Source organism: Oratosquilla oratoria, unplaced genomic scaffold, assembly GCF_046742065.1.
Source record: "Oratosquilla oratoria isolate Oo_2021 unplaced genomic scaffold, ASM4674206v1 SCAFFOLD54, whole genome shotgun sequence".
NCBI lineage: Eukaryota > Metazoa > Arthropoda > Malacostraca > Stomatopoda > Squillidae > Oratosquilla > Oratosquilla oratoria.
In genome coordinates, this window is record NW_027467718.1 from 1 (window position 1) to 18527 (window position 18527).

At 41.2% G+C, this 18527-nt stretch overlaps 1 protein-coding gene across 6 annotated transcripts in view; it reads left to right on the plus strand.

Moving 5' to 3' along the window:
* Window positions 1–4649: 4649 nt before the first annotated feature.
* LOC143023655 (tetratricopeptide repeat protein 23-like) overlaps window positions 4650–18527 on the plus strand; it is a 625055-nt gene continuing 611177 nt past the window's right edge. For all 6 annotated transcript variants that reach the window (XR_012966191.1, XM_076182256.1, XM_076182259.1 and 3 more), the window contains exon 1: window positions 4650–4752. Coding sequence is in view for 5 of the 6 variants with exons in the window: in XM_076182256.1 (XP_076038371.1) it covers window positions 4670–4752 (83 nt within the window). In the remaining variant the exon portion in view is untranslated. The remainder of the gene's footprint in view (window positions 4753–18527) is intronic.

Below are 18527 nucleotides of genomic sequence, written 5' to 3' on the forward strand. Positions count from 1 at the left end.
ATAAAACGAACCTCTAGAGGCATTCTCATAGTAATGACAGGCAAGGGTATGTGAAGGAACAGAACCCTGGGGTGTTTGCTGAGGGTGTCTGTGGGAGGACCAGTGTCCCACGAAGGGTGCAATGCGAGCCTGGGGTAACGTGAGTCACTCAGCCTGTTGCTAAGCCACTTGGTCACCATGAAGCAGAAAGCCAGAAAGGATTGTAATTTGCCTAGAAAATTACTCTCACTGGGACTGAGGGACTGCGACTGGCTCTTGGACGTTTTGTGGTCTGACGGAGGCCCACCTTCAGTTGTCACCTGTAACCGTGGTGCAAAGGTTTTGTACCGGCGACATGGAGGGGAAGTGACCCGTTGACCCTCGGGTACGTTCAAGGGTACTTGTCAAATTCCCTGATACTTTAATGGTGTTGGGGCTGTTATCAGCGGCAAGGGGCTTGGGAGTCATTAGTAGTGTTACCCAAGAACTTAAAAGTGAACCAAAACGTTGTACTTGGAGCTTCTGTGTGAAAAATTTACCTGAGGGTCATTGAAAAAACAGGTGCCACAGTTTTTCAGCAGGGACGGTGCCCCCCTTGCCACACTGCCTAAATCCATCACTACTTGGCTCAACGACTGTTGAATGTGAAATACTTTATAAAGGACTGGCCAGGTAATAGCCCTGACTGTTGAAACCCCACAATTGAAAATTTGTGGCCCATTATAAAGAAGAGGTTACAAGGCCAAAGACGTCAGCTATATACCCAAGCTCGAGGCATGCCATTCAGGAAACTCTGGGATAATTTTGAGCCCATAAAACACTCCACAACCTAGCTGCTTCACTTTCCACGTCGTCTTGAGGACTGTTATTAAAGCGCAAAGGACTCCCAACCAAAGTATTAGGTGAGCAAAAATCCAATAAATATAATGATTTAATTTACATTTCTTGTGCATTTTTGTTTAGTTTCGACTGAGGGCTCTCCTGCGAACTTTTAGTCCGAGCAACTGTATATTTTATATCATATTATATATTTATATATAAAATATAGTATATATATTATATATATATATATTAAAATATTATTTATAAAAATATATATATAGCTTATATATATATTTATATATATGTATCTTTATTATATATATATGTATATATATATTTTATATTATTATATATATAATATTTTTATAGTATATATATATATATATTAATATAGATATGTATATAATAGTATTATATTGTATATAGATTATATAATTATATATATATATAACTTCTAGTTTATACTTATATTATACATATATATTTAATTTATCATATATAGTAATTGGTATATATATTTATATATTTTTATTCATATATTATATATATATACATATATATATATAAAAATTATATATATATTTATATATTTAAATCATATTATATATATATTATTATATAATTTATATATATATTATATATATATATATATTTATATATATATATAATTATTATATTTATAGAATATATATATATATATATATATAATATCTATATGTATTATATATATATATTTATATTATATTGTATATATATATATATTATATATATATGTATTATATATAGATATTTATCTTCATATATTACTTATATATATTAGAATCTATATACATATAGATTATATATATACATTATATATTATATATCTACCTATATATATATATAATATATATATTATATAAATATATTTATTTTTTATATATAATATATATGAATATTATATCTTTTATATATATTATATATATATTATATTATATTTTATATTATATACTATGTTTATATATATATTAGAATATATATATAGATATATATATATAGATATAATCAATTTTTTTTTTTTAATGGAACAACAATCTCATTTTTCATTTCCTTTAAGATTCTTGGATGCCAACCGTCAGGCCCAGGTTGCACAAAATAAGATCATTAGATTCGTGCTAAATTTACCTCAACGTAGTCATATTGGTACAGAAGAATTTAGCAAAGTAGGAATGTTACCTGTAAAATATCGTGTCCGGCAGCTGAAACTAAATCATGTTTAGAATGTCGTTCATAATTCTGCTCCTTCATATGTGAGCTGTAATTTTACGTTATCTGCTGAGAACCGACCCCGGAAGAGTCAAGGTTCCTTCACCAAAAACAGCTTTCACTTCACAGGTGTTCAACTATGGAACTCACTACCTGTGTCCATTAAGCAGTCAAATCGCAAGGTTACTTTCAAGAAAAAAGTCAATGACTACTACCTATATGTCTCAGCTATGGACCAAGAACAGCCTTGATTTTATGTACTACTAGCCTAGTTGATTGATATATGAAATTTTTGGCTCGGAGGCCAAGCGCCGGAGCCGGTAGGCCATTCAGCGCATGTACTAGCCTAGTGAGGTGTACCAGACTACATGAGTAATACCATCCAAATCTGCGTTCACTCATAACTGTTCTGACCTCCCCTTTTGTCCTTCAGGGGTTTAGCTTAGTATTACAATGTTTGATGTTCAAAACTGGTTTCCACCTTTGTTTTGCTTGTCATAGTATGGTATATGTCTCAGGTATGGTCCGAGAACAGTTATGATCTGACCATAATACAAACCTGGTGAATCAGGGCACCAGGCAACAATGTAATTGGATCTTTCCCTCGATCTCCTTGTTGTTAATTATTTTCAAGAAATCCATCATATCCGGAGATGTCCTAAGAGAATGGAAGCTAGCTAACGTTACTCCAATATTCAAAAAAGGTGACAAAAAGAAACCTAATAACTATAGGCCTATAAGTTTGACTTCAATCGTAGAAAAAATAATGGAAACTATCATCAGAGATGCTATCGAACATCATTTAGAAAGTAATTGTTTGATAATGATAGCCAGCATGGTTTCAGACAGAAACGTTCTTGCGTGACTAACTTAGTTGAATTCTACAACACAGTTATCTCGAATTATGACAAAAGAAACAATATAGATTTAATATATCTAGACTTTGCAAAAGCTTTTGATACCGTCCCACACGAAAGACTACTTACTAAATTAGCTTTACACGGAATAAGTGGTAGCCTATTAAGTTGGACTAGTAATTGGTTGAAAGGTCGAAAACAGAGAGTTGTTTTAAATTGAAAAACTTCTAGCTGGAAAAATGTTACAAGTGGAGTTCCTCAGGGTTCTGTTCTTGGGCCACTTCTGTTCATAATATATATAAATGATATAGACCATGGACTAAAATCTACTGTTTCCAAATTTGCTGATGATACAAAACTGTGCGGAATGGCAAATGATCACTTAAACCAATTAGATATTCAAGAAGATTTAGATAAATTACAGCAATGGTCTGAAAAGTGGCTAATGAAATTTAACACAAGTAAATGCAAGGTAATGCACATAGGTACAAATAACAGTAAGTACGATTACAAATTACTTGGAAATTCGTTAACAAAAGTGGATAGTGAAAAAGATCTCGGCGTAATTATCAGTAACGACCTCATCATCCAAGCAGTGTATTTCAGCCTCTGAGAAAGCAAGTAAGGTTCTAGGACTGATTGCACGATCTTTTGATTTCAAAAGTCCATCACTCATTAACAAGCTATATAAAACGTTAGTTCGTCCACATTTGGAATATGCTGTTTCCGTATGGTCACCGAATCTCATTAAAGACATTGACAGACTGGAAAAAGTACAACGGCGAGCCACAAAACTGATTCCAAATATCAAAAATAAAAAAAAAATAAAAAAAATCGACTAAAACATATGAATCTGTTTTCCCTAAAAAAGCGTAGACTCAGAGGTGACTTGATACAGGTCTTTAAGATTCTAAAGGGAATTGACAACATCAAAAGTGACCAAATTTTCACATAGAATGAGAATCAGACAAGAAACAATGGTCTCAAACTGTCCGGAAATAGATTCACTTTGGAAGTAGGTAGAAACAACTTTGCCAACCATGTAGTTAATGAATGGAATAAACTTCCTGCACAGGTAGTGCAATGTAGTTCAGTTCGAAGCTTTAAGAATTATTTAGATAAACACCTAAGCAAGATGCTGTAATGATTATAATTTATTTTATATTGTTTTTGTTTTGTTATAATATGTCTGTCTGATTTTCATTTATCATTTGTTATATGTCAATTTATTATTATTTACTATTTACCTGTTTGTTTATTATTTAACTATACCTATGCATTTATTTATGTATTTTGTTTGTTATTTACATTATTATAGTTTTTATTTATTATTTTAGTATTATGATTTTTTTCGCATCCGACCTAGATATGGACCAAAAGGTCTCCTGTCGGCATGCTCCGCCTTTGTAATCCTGTGTGTGTGTGTGTATTCACTTGGTCTTTGGATCACGTGTTGGTCTCGTGATCGACAGCTATTTCTTCCCTTCTGGAAGAGAGCTCAGAGCTCGTAGGTCCGATCTATGGGTAATGCTATGACCTTGCACACACACGAGAGTTGGAGTAACACCCCTCAGCGCTGCGATACTGGTATTATTTCAGCCCCGGGCGAGAGTCGAACCCGGACCTTCGTAGTGGCAGGCCAGAGCTCTAACCACAGCGCCATGTGTGTGTGTGTGTGTGTGTGTGTCTTATTATCTATTAATTTATTCTGCCCTCACTATCGTTTCTTCCTCTTCTCTGAGGTAGAGTACAGACACCCAGGAGCCATGATGGATTCCGACCAGGAGTTTTGGGACGTCGGGGATGAACGCGGCCGGAGGAGGGCCCGAAAGAACCAACTGCGCCGGAGGTGGGTGACCTTCGTGCAACAACAAGTGCATTCCCAACAAAGATATTGCCGTAATGTGAGGTCTTGTATTATTAAAGTTGCAGAAATAAATTATATTGGTTTTTTAGATTTGGGTTGTAAAATTTGTAATATCCATTAAGCGAGTATATCTGATTTGCTTAAAAGTAGTGTACACATAGGACATTTAGGCCACGGGCATTTGGGCCATGGACCACGAAACCAGGTGTTTTGGGTCGCGGTGAAATGGACGTTTCAAACAAAATATCACCTTTTATTAGACCTCATGTATAATGCAATGGAACAGAAATGTACATAAATCTACACGTTCGAATGTCCTCCACGCAGGTTGTGGCTGATGCCCTTCAGCAGTTCCGGAATTGTCTTTCTTCCTTCTTTTCTGTCGGTCACCAGTCTGAAGTTCGTTGTAAACCCTCTTTGTTCGCCTAGTGGGGCAAGTGCCACGCTCCTTCTGAAGCAGCACAGTGTCCACACGGGATGACAGCTTGGAGACACTACGAGTTTCCACACTGGAGTTTGCGTGTCCCACAAGACTGAGGAACTTATTACTCCAGCTCTCGCAGATGTTGTTCTTCCCGGATTTGTTGTCTACCATGGCTTGATACATGTTCCACTTCTCCGGGGCGAACATCGGAGGAGTGCGACGAAGACATACAAGTTTGGTGACTCCGTTGTGAAGACAGTTGACTCGGACGTGATGTAGCTGTCCAGACACATATGTCGCATTGAAGTATTCGGTGAGTGGGGCGGCCTCATCAGGCATGGTTGAGCGGAGGTAGTCCATGCTTTCCTTCACATCCTCTGGTGGCGGGAACCAGTCCATTCACCTGGCCATAGAACAGACGGAACTGCCCATCATCATCATCATCATCATCATAAACAGTCTTCAGACCTAGTGACAGAATCTGGCGCCAAACAGACTGGGGCAGGTGGTAGAAGCAAAAATGTACAGTGATGTCTTCTCCAAATACCACCCGCAGAGCCAACTCCACAGACCTCTCAAATGATTACCTTGCTGGGGTCGCAACCACTCTCCTCCAGGAGACGGAAGACCTCCTCGTATGTCACCTGGGTCTTGCGTTGCAGCAAGGCGAACACCAGCGGCAGGTAGACTCCGTTGAAACTGCCTTTAATGGCGTACTGTTGACCGAATGGCTTAGATGCAACAGAAAAATTTCCATCCATGCACCACTCATTTGAGCAGTAGGCGTCACTCAGGTCAGGTCAAACTGGAGTAGCTGCTTCAAACAGTGAGATGGAGAGTAGTTGTGTTTCAGTTATCAGGGCCGAAGAGGTACAATCTATACGCAGTAGAATTGTAGCCTTAGAGAGGACTGCTGAGGACCTTAAAGAGGAGAATCGAGTTCTTCGCTCAAAGGCCTAAAACACAGACTACAAACCAAATTTGGAACGTGGGTGGAAAACGGTGTCAAACAAAACTCGGAGAGAGCGCAGAATGGCCTACCGGCTCCGGCGCTTTCATAAATCAATCAAAACTCGGAGAGATGGTAAAAAACCCTCACCAGACCCGTTTGAATACAGAAACTCTTTTCAACCTCTTGCGGGTCTACAAGAAGAAGAAACGAAGATGTAAGAGAAGAAGGGTAGGGCAGTCGCTAGATCCCTGCCCACAACTAAGATTTTTGTTGTATGGGATAGCCAGGTGAGGTATTTAGATAGGGCCTTCTGCGATAAAGATAGAAAACATAGGACCCAGGTGTGTTTCCCCGAGGCGGGGATAGGTGAAGTTAGAAACAGGATTGAAGAGTGTATAGTCAGGGAAGGTTTGAAACCCATCGTTTGCTCGAGTGCTGGGGGGGAATGACATAGGTAAGTTAGGAAGTGAGGAATTGTTTGCGCGGTTCAGGGATGCTCTAGATAAGATTAGGAATAAGGGAGGGGTTCCTGTTGTATGTGGAATCCTTCCGAGGTGTAGAGTTGGAGGCATGTGGTATTCCAGGACCATTGCAATGAATTGCAGTCTGACAAAACATTTTAAGGTAAATGGATGGGCATTTGTCGACAACTGTGATCGCTTCCACGGTAAGAATTATCTATATACAAGGGACGGGGTGCACTTGTCACCCAAACTTACTGAATCCTGGATCAATATGGCTGATAGACATTTCCTTCCGGAAATCGAGATAGAAGAATACAAGTTTTTCACAAAGACAGGGTTGGCAGTTGTGGAGGAGTAGCATTTTTCGTTAAAGATACAATAAATTGTATGATCAACAATTTGATAAAGGAAGAGGATAGTACGGAATATATTTGGATGGAGATTATAACCTCAGCATTGAGCAGACTGATGCCCTGATTCATAAAATTTGAAGGGCGTCTCAATACAAAAACGTTGTGATCATGGGAGTTTTTATTACAGAAACATTCACTGGGAATTTTTAGTAGATCAGGAAGCGAAGAATTTCTTAGATGTGGTGGAGGATAATTTCCTAAAACAAATTGTTACAGATTGTAAGAGGGGAGAGAATAGACTGGACTTTTAACTAATAATGAGCACATAACGAGAAACGTAAAAGTGTGAGATAGTCGAGGCTCTAGTGATCATCAAGAAATAATATTATTATTTGGAAAGAATTAAATAGTACGAATAACGTTCTAGTACCGGACTTCAGTAAAGCCAATTTTGATGAGATAAAAAAGTATCTAAGACATTTGGTCACAAGACCGCCCCAGGAGGCTGTGATGGGGTAAGGTACACGGTTAGTCCGAACGTCATTTGCGCGGTCAGGGGTCGGGTCACGAAGGGTAATATGCGTACCTTGGGTCAGGTCACTTACAAGCGCTAGGTCAACAGCCCGGTCAGCGATTTGGATAGAATGTACACTAACCTAATAGTTTTAATTCTAAATGCACAAAATGAATTTATTCACCTCAAATCAATACGAAAGAATAGTAATACTCTATTGGATGACGGACAGGCTGGAATATGAGATCGGAATGAAAACAGGGAAACACACCTTAGATCCAAATATCACGATATGGCAAGACTGGTTAAAAAGAACATGCTAACAGCAAAACGTAACTATGAAATTAAGGTTGCCAGACAGGCTAGATCCAACCCAAAGGGCTTCTTTCCTCTCTACAGAACAAATAATAAGGGAAGGATAGGCCCAATTAAAAACAATGAAAATGTCATGATAGAATCGGAGGAAAAAATGAGTGAGGCGTTTAACAAGTATTTTCTCCCGGAGTTTATTAAGGAGAGGTTAGATAAGGTACCTGACTGCGATCCTATTTTCAGTGGGGATGAAGAAAGTAGACTATCTAGTATCAGCATTAGCAAGGTAATAGTCAAACATTAAAAAAAATTAAAGCTACAAAATCCCCGGGTCCAGACGAAATTTTTCCGAGAGTGTAAGTTTGAAATTTGCGACCAATTAACAGAAATATTTAATAAGTCGGTAGACACTGGTTTTGTACCTATTGTTTGGGGTCAGACAAACGTTGTTCCTGATTTCAAAAAGGGAGATAAATCATCTATATGCAACTATAGGCCAATCAGTTGTACGTAAAATGGTTGAATAAATGATAGTTAATATACGTAGATATCACATCGAGAGACATAATTTGATTCGTGACTCACAGTATGGTTTCTCCAAGGGTAAGTCATGCGTGACTAATATTCTTTTTTTTTTTTTACACTAACGTATATAAGGCGTCAGATAACAATGATAGTTATGATGTTATTTACCTTGACTTTAGCAAAACTTTCGACAAGGTACAGAGACTACTAAGTAAAAGCATAACCCATGGCATAGGAGGGAAAGTGTTAGAATGGATTAGAGCTTGGGTCAGTGACAAAAAACAGCGGATCACCGTAAATGGTGTAAAATCCAAATGGAGTGTTTCTAGTGAAATTCCCAAGGCTCGGTTTTGGGTCCCTTATTGTTCATTATTTACATAAACTAATTAACAATGGGGTTAGTAGTGATGTTAGTAAGTTTGCGGACGACACTAAAATAGGACGCCTAATTAGTTCAGGAGACGACGCCGAGATTCTGCAGGATGATCATAACAGATTGTTCCCATGGTCGGTGAAATGGCAAATGAACTTCAATATCTCAAAGTACAGCGTGTTAAACATTGAGCTGCACAACCCAAAAAACAGATACAGCTTAGATAACACCTTTTTAGAGAAAACTGAGTGCGAGAGAGACTTGGGAGTTCTAGTGAGTCTTGGCCTTAAATCCAGGAAACAGTGCGTTAGCGTCAGAAATGAAATGGACAGAACATTAGGTTTCATTGTTAGGATGGTTACGAATAGAAGTGCAGAGGTAATTATAAAACAGTTTTGGTCTCCGTTTTATAGAATGGACACCAAATAACTAGAATCAGTACAGAGGAGAATGACCAAAATGATACATGGACTCAAAATTTACCATACTAAGAGAGGCTTAGGCACCTTAATTTACACCCTTTGGAAAGACGCAGAGTGCGGGGTGATCTAATGGAGGTGTCCAAGTGGATCAAAAGTTTCAATAAGGGTGACGCAAATCATATTATGACAACAGGGCAGGACTCGCAGTAATGGATTTAAGTTGGACAAGTCGATTTAAGAAGGAAATAGGGAAGAATTAGGTTACGAATAGGGTGGTCAACGAATGGAATAGACTTAGTAACCATGTAGTGAGCGCTGAAAATATCAGCTGTTTTAAGAAACTGTTAGACAATTTTATGGATGGGAATGACAGGTGGTAATATACATGGAACTGCGTAATGTAGGCCTTATGGTCTTTTACAATCTTCTTCATTCTTATGTTCACTCATTACAAGCAGCGAGACGCTCTAGATGACTAGCTGTGGTGCAAATTATGATACGCTTGTCTGCACCCGGGCCGTTATCATAGTAGACAGAAGAAAGCCAGTCTCCTGTGATTTCCTGCTCCGAGAAACACTGCGGATCCTTTTGTCTGTGAGCAGCACGGATACGTCGGAGAGTGCATTTGGTTGTCAGGCCGAGGCATGCGTGTCCTGACCGCTTCTGGTAGGGCTGCTGTCGAGCTGAAGACAGGTGTGACACGTTAAAGCAACACTCATGAAAGACACAATTTATTTTGCAAATAAGGTAAGTAGAAATATTTATTATAATATTTTCAATTTTTGGTACATGGCCTAAATGTCCACCAATGGGTCACCTCCGTGGCCCAAATGTCCGGATTTCCTGGCTCACGGCCCAAACGTCCGAGGCCGAAATGCCCGTGGCCTAAATGTTCGTCCACGAGGTGTCTTTCCCCAACAGTCGCCTGCCACCACTTGTGCGGACGTTTGGGCCCAGGACATAAATCCACACCGGGAATTTGTGTTTTATGTCCTGGACCATTTCCCAAAGTGGGTATTGACCTTCCTGCAACGAATTTAGGTAATAATGGCACAGGTAAAAATGGCACGGTAAAAACGGCACAAGTGAAAAAAATAGGTAAAAATGGCACAAGTTATTTTTTGTGAGAAAAATGGCAAAGTGTTTAGAAAATGTTTTTGAATATTTTTTTCGTAAAATTATAAAATAAATAATATATCATATACCTGTAACAAGCAAGATTTCTTTCAGCTTGATGTACTTTGGGAAATTCATTGGAACAGCTTGATGAACTTTGGAAAAAACTTCAAGCTCTCCCAGTGGTTCCTTAATAACAAAATAAATACCTTACTCCTGGTTCACTACACACCATTGATCTAAGTGGCTCTTCAACAACCCCATCATGGAAGTCATAGAGTAACAAAGGAAAATAGAAGATTTGCTTCCAAGGATACATGTATCATATACAAAACAGATTGTAAGGTCAACTACTATCAGATGGAAATGTGTTAAGAGAACACTTTTTTGTAAAGGCAGCATGACCTTGATATGACTAATCTTGTACCAACTAATGACCACAACCACGCTCCTGATTCTATAGCTATTTCAGCCACAAAATACATCAATATCATGAAGAAAAATTGCAGCAGAGACAGAAATAAACCTAGCTAGATTTACAACAATAACCTGGATGACTTATCAGTTGAAGGAAAGGCGTTACTTCCAAGTGAGGACATCATAAAGAGAACTTTGCGTAACCAAAGATCAAAACGCTATCCACAAGTACCAGAACGACTCGAGGATCTGAAACTTACTGGAGAATGGACAACTACTGCAGCTCCCGAGCCCAAACCATTTTTGTTCTTCGACAATGGACCAGACCCTGACAACCGCATCATTGCGTTTGGTTCTGATGAATCCCTGCGGTTACTTGCTTCTGCTGATACATGGCTGATGGATGGCAATTATGCAATGGCTCCACTAGGATTTCTACAGCTTTATGTAATACGCGTCCCAATTGGTAACACTGCAGTTTCTGCTGTTTTTGCTTGTCTGCAGACTAAAACACAAGATACATATGAAACCCTGCTACAAGCAATCATGGATCACTGCCACGAGATTGAGCTCTACCCAGACCCAACAGTCATAATTGTTGACTTCGAGCAGGCGATCATCCAAGCTATCAGCAATGTTTTTGGACCGGAAACACGCACACAAGGTTGTTTCTACCACCTGACTCAGAGTACCTGGATAAAAATATAGGACCTTGGCCTTACCAACCACTACAAAGAGAGTGAAAACTTTCGTCATTTCTGTGGACAGATCGACTCATTGGCATTTATACCAGTTGAAGATGTTCCAGTGGGAATGCAGTTACTCAAGGCTAGATGTCCTGATGAAGCAGCTCCCCTGCTAGAGTACTTCGACCAAACTTATGTTTCTGGTACATATGTTCAGAGAAGAAGACGGAACCTCCAGTCAGGCATTCCAGCAGTAAACCTTCGGCGTATTCCAGCAAGATTTCCTCCAGAACTTTGGAACGTACATCAAACTACCATGAATGACTGTCCAAGAACCAACAACCTATGTGAAGGCTGGAACAACAAGTTTTATCATCTTGTAGGCTACCAGCACCCATCTATCTGGAAACTTATAAGAACAATTAAGAATGAAGAAGCTGTTGAGTGCAGTGATAGCAAGAAACTCAGTTGGTGAACCACCCAGGAAGAAAACAAAGAGAGTATATGTCGATCAACAAGAAAGACTAGAGTTTATGCAAAGACTACACAGAAGGAAGGAAAAACCTTGATCAAGAGTTACGTGGACTTGGTCACAACATAAGATTCTAGTTATCAAAACGGTGTTCTCATGTCTAAACATATTTCGTTTTACTATAATTGTTTTTCATAAAATTTAAACGTATAAACCTATAAAATGGAGGTAAAACAGTTTTTTTTTTTTACCAATATAATGAATGTAAATAAAAGGTTATATGTGATATATTAATAAAATATATTTGATTCAAAACTGGTTTTCACTTGTGCCATTTGTGCCATTTTTACCTGTGCCGTTTTTACCGTGCCATTTTTACTTGTGCCATTATTACCGTGCACCTCCTGCAACAGCCAGTCAAGTGCATTTCCAACAAGGATATTGCCTTAATTTGAGATCTTGTATTATAAAGTTGCAGAGATCAACTATATTGGGCTTTTTGACTTTGGTTTAAAAGTTGTGATATCTATTAAGCAAGTGCATATCTGATTTGCTTAAATGCAGCGCACACCTAGGTCTCTTAATCCAACATTCGCCAACCACCATTTGTGTGGACGTTTGTGCGCAGGACATAAACCCACTTCGGGAATGGGTGGTGTTTTATGTCCTAATCCAATTCCCGAAGTGGGCCCAAACGTCCGCACAAGTGGCGGTTGGCGAGTGTTGGATGAAGAGACCTAGGTGTACAGGAAAACAGGAAAGGAACTACAGTTGTTCCTGTCTCTTTTTCTTCAATCGAATTTTACCTTAAATTCGTTTATGGTATTCGATTGGGATGTTTCATATTTTAGGTTGCTTCTGAAGTGAATGGCATGTAGTCTTTTTTCGTGGTGACGATATGTCATCATAAGTAGAAAAAACTCAGTTACTTGATCAAGAAAGCACAGCTTTTGTCATACCCACATTAGAAACCCCTTCCTAGGAATCCTAGTGAAATACTGAGCCTTATTCCCATACGTATGAAAAAAAGTAAATAACACCAATTCACATATGCATGTTTAGTAATGCTCCGCTATACAAGTTAATTATTTCCTTTGGACAGCTCTTAAGGTAAAATCTTGTAAACCAACGCAGTAATTTGTCCCCCCCCCCCAAAAAAAAAAAATATATATATATATATATATATATATATTATATATATATATATATATATATATATATATATATATATATAGTAAAAAATAAATGGCAATAAAACAATAGTAGAATGTAAAGAATACTTACTGTAATAAATCAATAACATTATTTATAATAAGAAATACCCTACTGTACTGTATTGTTTTCTGAATCACTAGACTGGCGCTCACCACTTGTAGATGCCGGTTCACAAGCATTTGCAGAAGGATTTGTTGATTTCTTTCTTAAAAAACGAGTCGAGAGTTGTATGCTTAGAAAAATAAATTACACTCACTATAAATTCATCGGTAACAAGCAGAAGCAATTTTTATTTTATTTATCTATTTATTGCGGTTCAACAGTTTGCATTCGTTCAAAATGTGAATCTAGGCCTTGAAATTTTTCCAAAGCTTTATCCAGATGTAAAAATGCTTCCGTGAGTCTTTTCAGCATGAACCATCTAATGGGCATTTCATCGACAATTTCAATTTCCTCTTCTATTGTAGCATCTTCTTGCATTGCTATAAGGTCTTCGTTTGTGAGCTAGTCATTATGTGATTTAAGCAGCTCATCTACATAATTTGCCAACACATTGAAATTAAATTATTTTGCCAGACTTATAATTTCTTCCGTTTCTTTTTGTACATTTTCCAATAATACAGTAATTTGAAACCCCCCAAATTATCGACAAATTGAAGGCAATTTTTTTCCCTAACACACTTCATATTCTATGAGTGATATTATCCCATGTTTTTTTTATGATTTTACTGCAGTAAAGGTTGAATAAATATCCAGAATTCCATTATAGTTGGCCCCCCTTCTCAGTTTTTTTTTTTTTTTTTTTCGGTCAACATTTCGAATGTGTAGCGTAAATCTTGGGTTTAAAGTTACGATAGCACCCTGGTCCATTGGTTACATAACTGATGTATTTGAAGGCAAAAAATAACTGACATTAGGGTGATGATGTTGCAGAAATGGAGGGTGGCTTGGTGCATTGTCAGTAAGTAGCATTATTTGAAATGGAAAATTGTTCTTTTCACACTTTTTTAATTTCCGATACAGTGATACGAAAACTATTCTTCAAATAGTGTTGCTGTAACTTTCCCCCCAAATGACTGGAAGTGTGTTGTAGATGTACGGCCGGACAAGTCAGGGAAATGAAACTAAGGCACACAAAATGTAACGTATACATGAATTTAATGTATACAGGACTAGAAGGTCCGGGGTGGGAGCCTACGAGTGTCGTGGGCTGAGAGCGAAGGGCCACTTGAAGCTTGGAGATGTCGTGTCCAAGGCGATTTGCTGGAGAGAACTATGGACTATGGACTAGCTAGGACAGACCATCTGCTCGCGCGGGATCGGTAGTTGTAGGAGGGGAAGAGATGTCTGTATGAAAATGAAAAGATAGTTGTGTATAAAAGAGGGCTTCTGCCACCGGGAGATTAGGGATATCTATTTCTAGATGTCGTGGCTTTGGAGGGGTGGGCAGGAAACTTGGGGTTGGAAGCCGGGATTAATACGTGTAACCGTGAGGTTACGTAGGGATATTTATTCTTCTTAACCCCGTCCAACAAAATTAGAAAATGAGAAGGAGGCTTAGTCGTAGGGAAAGATAGAGGAACTGGAAATATTTTAGTGGTAGGTAAACTGAAATGAGATGTAGTAGGAGAGAAAGTTAGAAATTAGAATTATTTCAGTAGAAGAAAAATTGTCTGTTGATGTTTGTGCATGTAGTTATGTTATTTTTGTTTGCGATGTTCTTGTGTGTGTATTCTATGCATAGATTTGTTGCCTCCAAACGTGTGTACTTACATCCTGACAATTAATGGGTGATATGCAATATTATTATTATTATTACTATATTATTATTATCATTATCACTATTATCATTATTACCATTATCACCGTTATTATTATCATTATTATTGTTATTATCACCAGTCAAAGCTGGTGAAGGGATACATTATTGATACGTGCGGCTATACACGATTTATCGTGTACACCGCACGTGGGAGAGGCGCAGCTGACAAACAGTCTGTACGATGTGGTCTGGGTGTGATGTGTTGTATTATGTGTTTTTGTCTGGCATGCAGTCTCTCTAGGTGCCTCATGTGAAGTTAGTGTTTGCGTTGGTTGAGTGGACGGATGTTGGAAACTCGATGTAGGGACTCAACGGTTCTAATGTCGCTCCATCGCGAACCCGTGATGAACTTGACAGCGGCATTCTGAACCCTCTGATGGTCGTAGTTGTTAGTGGGACATGTCAGATGGCTCAGTCCCGGGGACTGGCACAGAATCGGTCTGACACGGGCTAGGTACAATCGACGTTTGGTGGACAGTGTTGCAGTTTTCAAGCGTTGTAGCCTTCCCAGCACAGCCTTAGCCTTCGCTCCCTGTCTGCGGAAGTGTGGGGTCCAGGTAAGGCCACTATCCAGTGCGCTACCCAGCACACAGGCATGGTCTTTCACTAGGACGTTGGTGTTGTTTATTTTAAGAGGAGTGTTCGTGATTTGCTAGTTCGCTTGCAATAGAAGTATACAGAACTGCTTATCTCGGCAAGACGCCTTCCTTTTAAAGGAGGCTGGTGGCTCAGCGAGGTCCCCGGAGAGCTTTCCCGAGTTCTGATTGGCTGTTGGCTGGGGGTGGCCGAGATGTCTTGCTAACCTCGGCGAGTATATAGGCCTATCTCGATTTGTATAACGGCCAGTCTGGTTTTGACCAGTGCCGCGTCACCACAATACTCTGATCCTTCTTTGGAAGCGAGCGCCGCGGAGGGTAGGGCGAGACGCGAGTGATGTGGCAGAATCGGGCCGGCCTTTTAACCACCCGACCGGAACGGGTGCTTGTGCCGTCAGATAGCATCTCTGGAGAGGACGGCCTGGAAGATGAAGAAGGCAGCGTGCTGTAGGCGTGGTTGCTGTGTTGGCGAGGGGGACCTGGCTGAGCATGGAGCTGTGGAGATATACGGTTAGGTGAGAATAGTTGTAGTGAAGGGGAGAGTGAGTTGGGGGGGAAATTAGGGTATTGGGGGCTGGGGGAACACTTGTGGTGGGATGCAGGGTTGGCCTGGGTGAGTGAGGAGACGGGTGCGGCGTACCGTAGGCGTGGTGGATATCTGGCGAGGATCCTCACTGAGCCTGGCGCTGTGGGTTTGGGTGATCAGGCGAGAAGGGTTGGCCTGAAGAGACGAGTATTCCCGGGGGTGGGGTAGGGTTGGTAGGGGAAGAAAGGGGAAGGTAAGCTGGTTTGAGCCTGTCGATGGAGATATGATCTGGCTTGGCATTTCGGTCGATGAGGAAGTGTTTCGCCGATCTGATGATGACTTTGAAGGGTACATCGTACGGGCGTTGGAAAGGGGTTCGTCTGGAGTCCCGCCTGATGAAAACGTAGTCGCTTGCAGCGATGGCCGGGGGAACATGCACTGGCTTTGATTGTGGCGTCCGGGGTGGCAGGGGCGGGTGTTGGCTAAGGTCTCCCTGCTGAGTTGAAGGAGGGCGTAACGGTCGGAATCTCCAACGGTAGGGGTGGCAATCTCCCCAGGAAGGCGAAGGTTTTCAGCATAAACTAGCTGAGATGGAGACGCATCACTGTCGACCTTGGAAGTGTTGCGAATGGAGAGGAGCACCAGAGGGAGGGCGTCAGCCCAGTTACATGAGGGTTGTTGTGCCTTGAGTGACTCCTTCAGCTGGCGGTGGAATCTTTCTACTAGTCCATTGGCTTGAGGGTGGTATGCAGTAGTCCGGTTGCGGTTGGTGCCAAGGAACTTAAGCATTCTGGACCAGAGATCAGATTTGAACTGGGAGCCTCTGTCGGTGATAATGGTGTGAGGGGCGCCGAATCTGGATACCCAACCGGAGAGGAAAGCACGGGCAGTTGTCTCGACAGATATATCCGAGAGAGGGATCGCCTCTGGCCACCTGGTGTACCTGTCGACGCACGTGAGCAGTTAACGCATGTCACGGGAAGGCGGAAGGGAGCCCACAATGTCCACATGGACCGATTGGAAGCGAGTTGTGGGTGTGGGGAAACGATGGAGTGGGGCGTGGACGTGTCACGTGACCTTTGAAGACTGGCAGGGAAGACAGGTGTGGGTTCATTCTCTGGTCTCTTTGTTGATGCCTAGCCAGACGACCCGATCCGTGAGGAGACGTTGTGTTGCCCGAATACCAGGATGACTATGGTTGTGGAATGCCGAGAACACATCCTTACGATGACAGGCAGGGTTGTACGGCCGGGGTTTGCCTGTAGAGACGTGACACCACAATGGTGCAGGAATGTTGGGGAGCTGTCGGAGCTGCAGGGAGGAGGTGTCATGCAGGCGTAGGAGACAGAGTTCCTCGTCGTTACCCTGGGAGGCGGCGATGCGTGCATAGTCGACGTGGTGGTGATCAGGGAGGATGCTAGAGGTAATCCTGGACAAGGCGTCGGCCACTTGGTTATCCTCTCCCTTGATGTACTCGATGTATCAAATTGGAATAGAAATGGCAGCTGCCGAGAGACTTTTGGTGAGTGGTGGTCAGAGACCCTGTCCAGCGCATGGGTGAGCGGCTTGTGGTCAGTAAGGATGGTAAATGGCCGGCCTTCTAAGAAATACAGGAAATGCTTTACGGCCGAAAATATGGCCAGAAGCTCCCTGTCGAATGTACTATAGCGCATATGAGAAGGGTCCAGTCGTTTGGAGAATACAATCGGCTGGAACTCTGTGTTGACCCTCTGTTGGAGGACTGCGCCTATCGCTATGGAAGAGGCGTCGGTGGTAAGAAAGGTGGGGGCGTGAGCCCCCCGTGTAGGACAGGCGGGCGGCCTCTGCAATTGCAGCCTTGACCTGCCCAAATGCTTGGGTAGCTTCGGGAGACCACTTCACGGTTCTTGGTGGGGTCGTTCAGTGGTACAAGCTTGGCAGCTGCATCGGGGATGAATCTATGATAATAATTGACGATCCCTAGGAACTGGCGCAGCATCTTGACGGATGTTGGCTGTGGGAAGTCTATGATGGTGTCCACCTTTTGAGGAAGAGGGAACAGTCCTGCTGTTGAGATGCGGTGTCCGAGGAAGTCGAGCGATGACACTCCTAGGGGGCACTTAGACGGGTGGATACGGAGGACATAATCTTGCAGTCGGTGGAAGAGAAGGCAGAGGTGTTGGCAGTGTTGGTCGTGGTTGTCAGTGGCCACCAATATATCGTCGATGAAGAAGGTGACGAAGTTGAAGACTCTGAGGGCGGCATTACGCAGGCCAAACGACATAATTTTCCTCTCGAAAAGGCCGAAAGGAGTGACGATGGTTGTCTTCTGGATGTCCTCTGGTACCACAGGAATCTGGTGGAACGCACTAACAAGGTCAGTCTTGGAGAAGACTAGCTTCCCGTAGAGCTTGAAGTGGAAGTCTTGGGAGTGCGGGATGGGGTAGCGGTCGGAATTTTCCTCTCGAAAAGGCCGAAAGGAGTGACGATGGCTGTCTTCTGGATGTCCTCTGGTACCACAGGAATCTGGTGGAACGCACTAACAAGGTCAGTCTTGGAGAAGACTTGCTTCCCGTAGAGCTTGAAGTG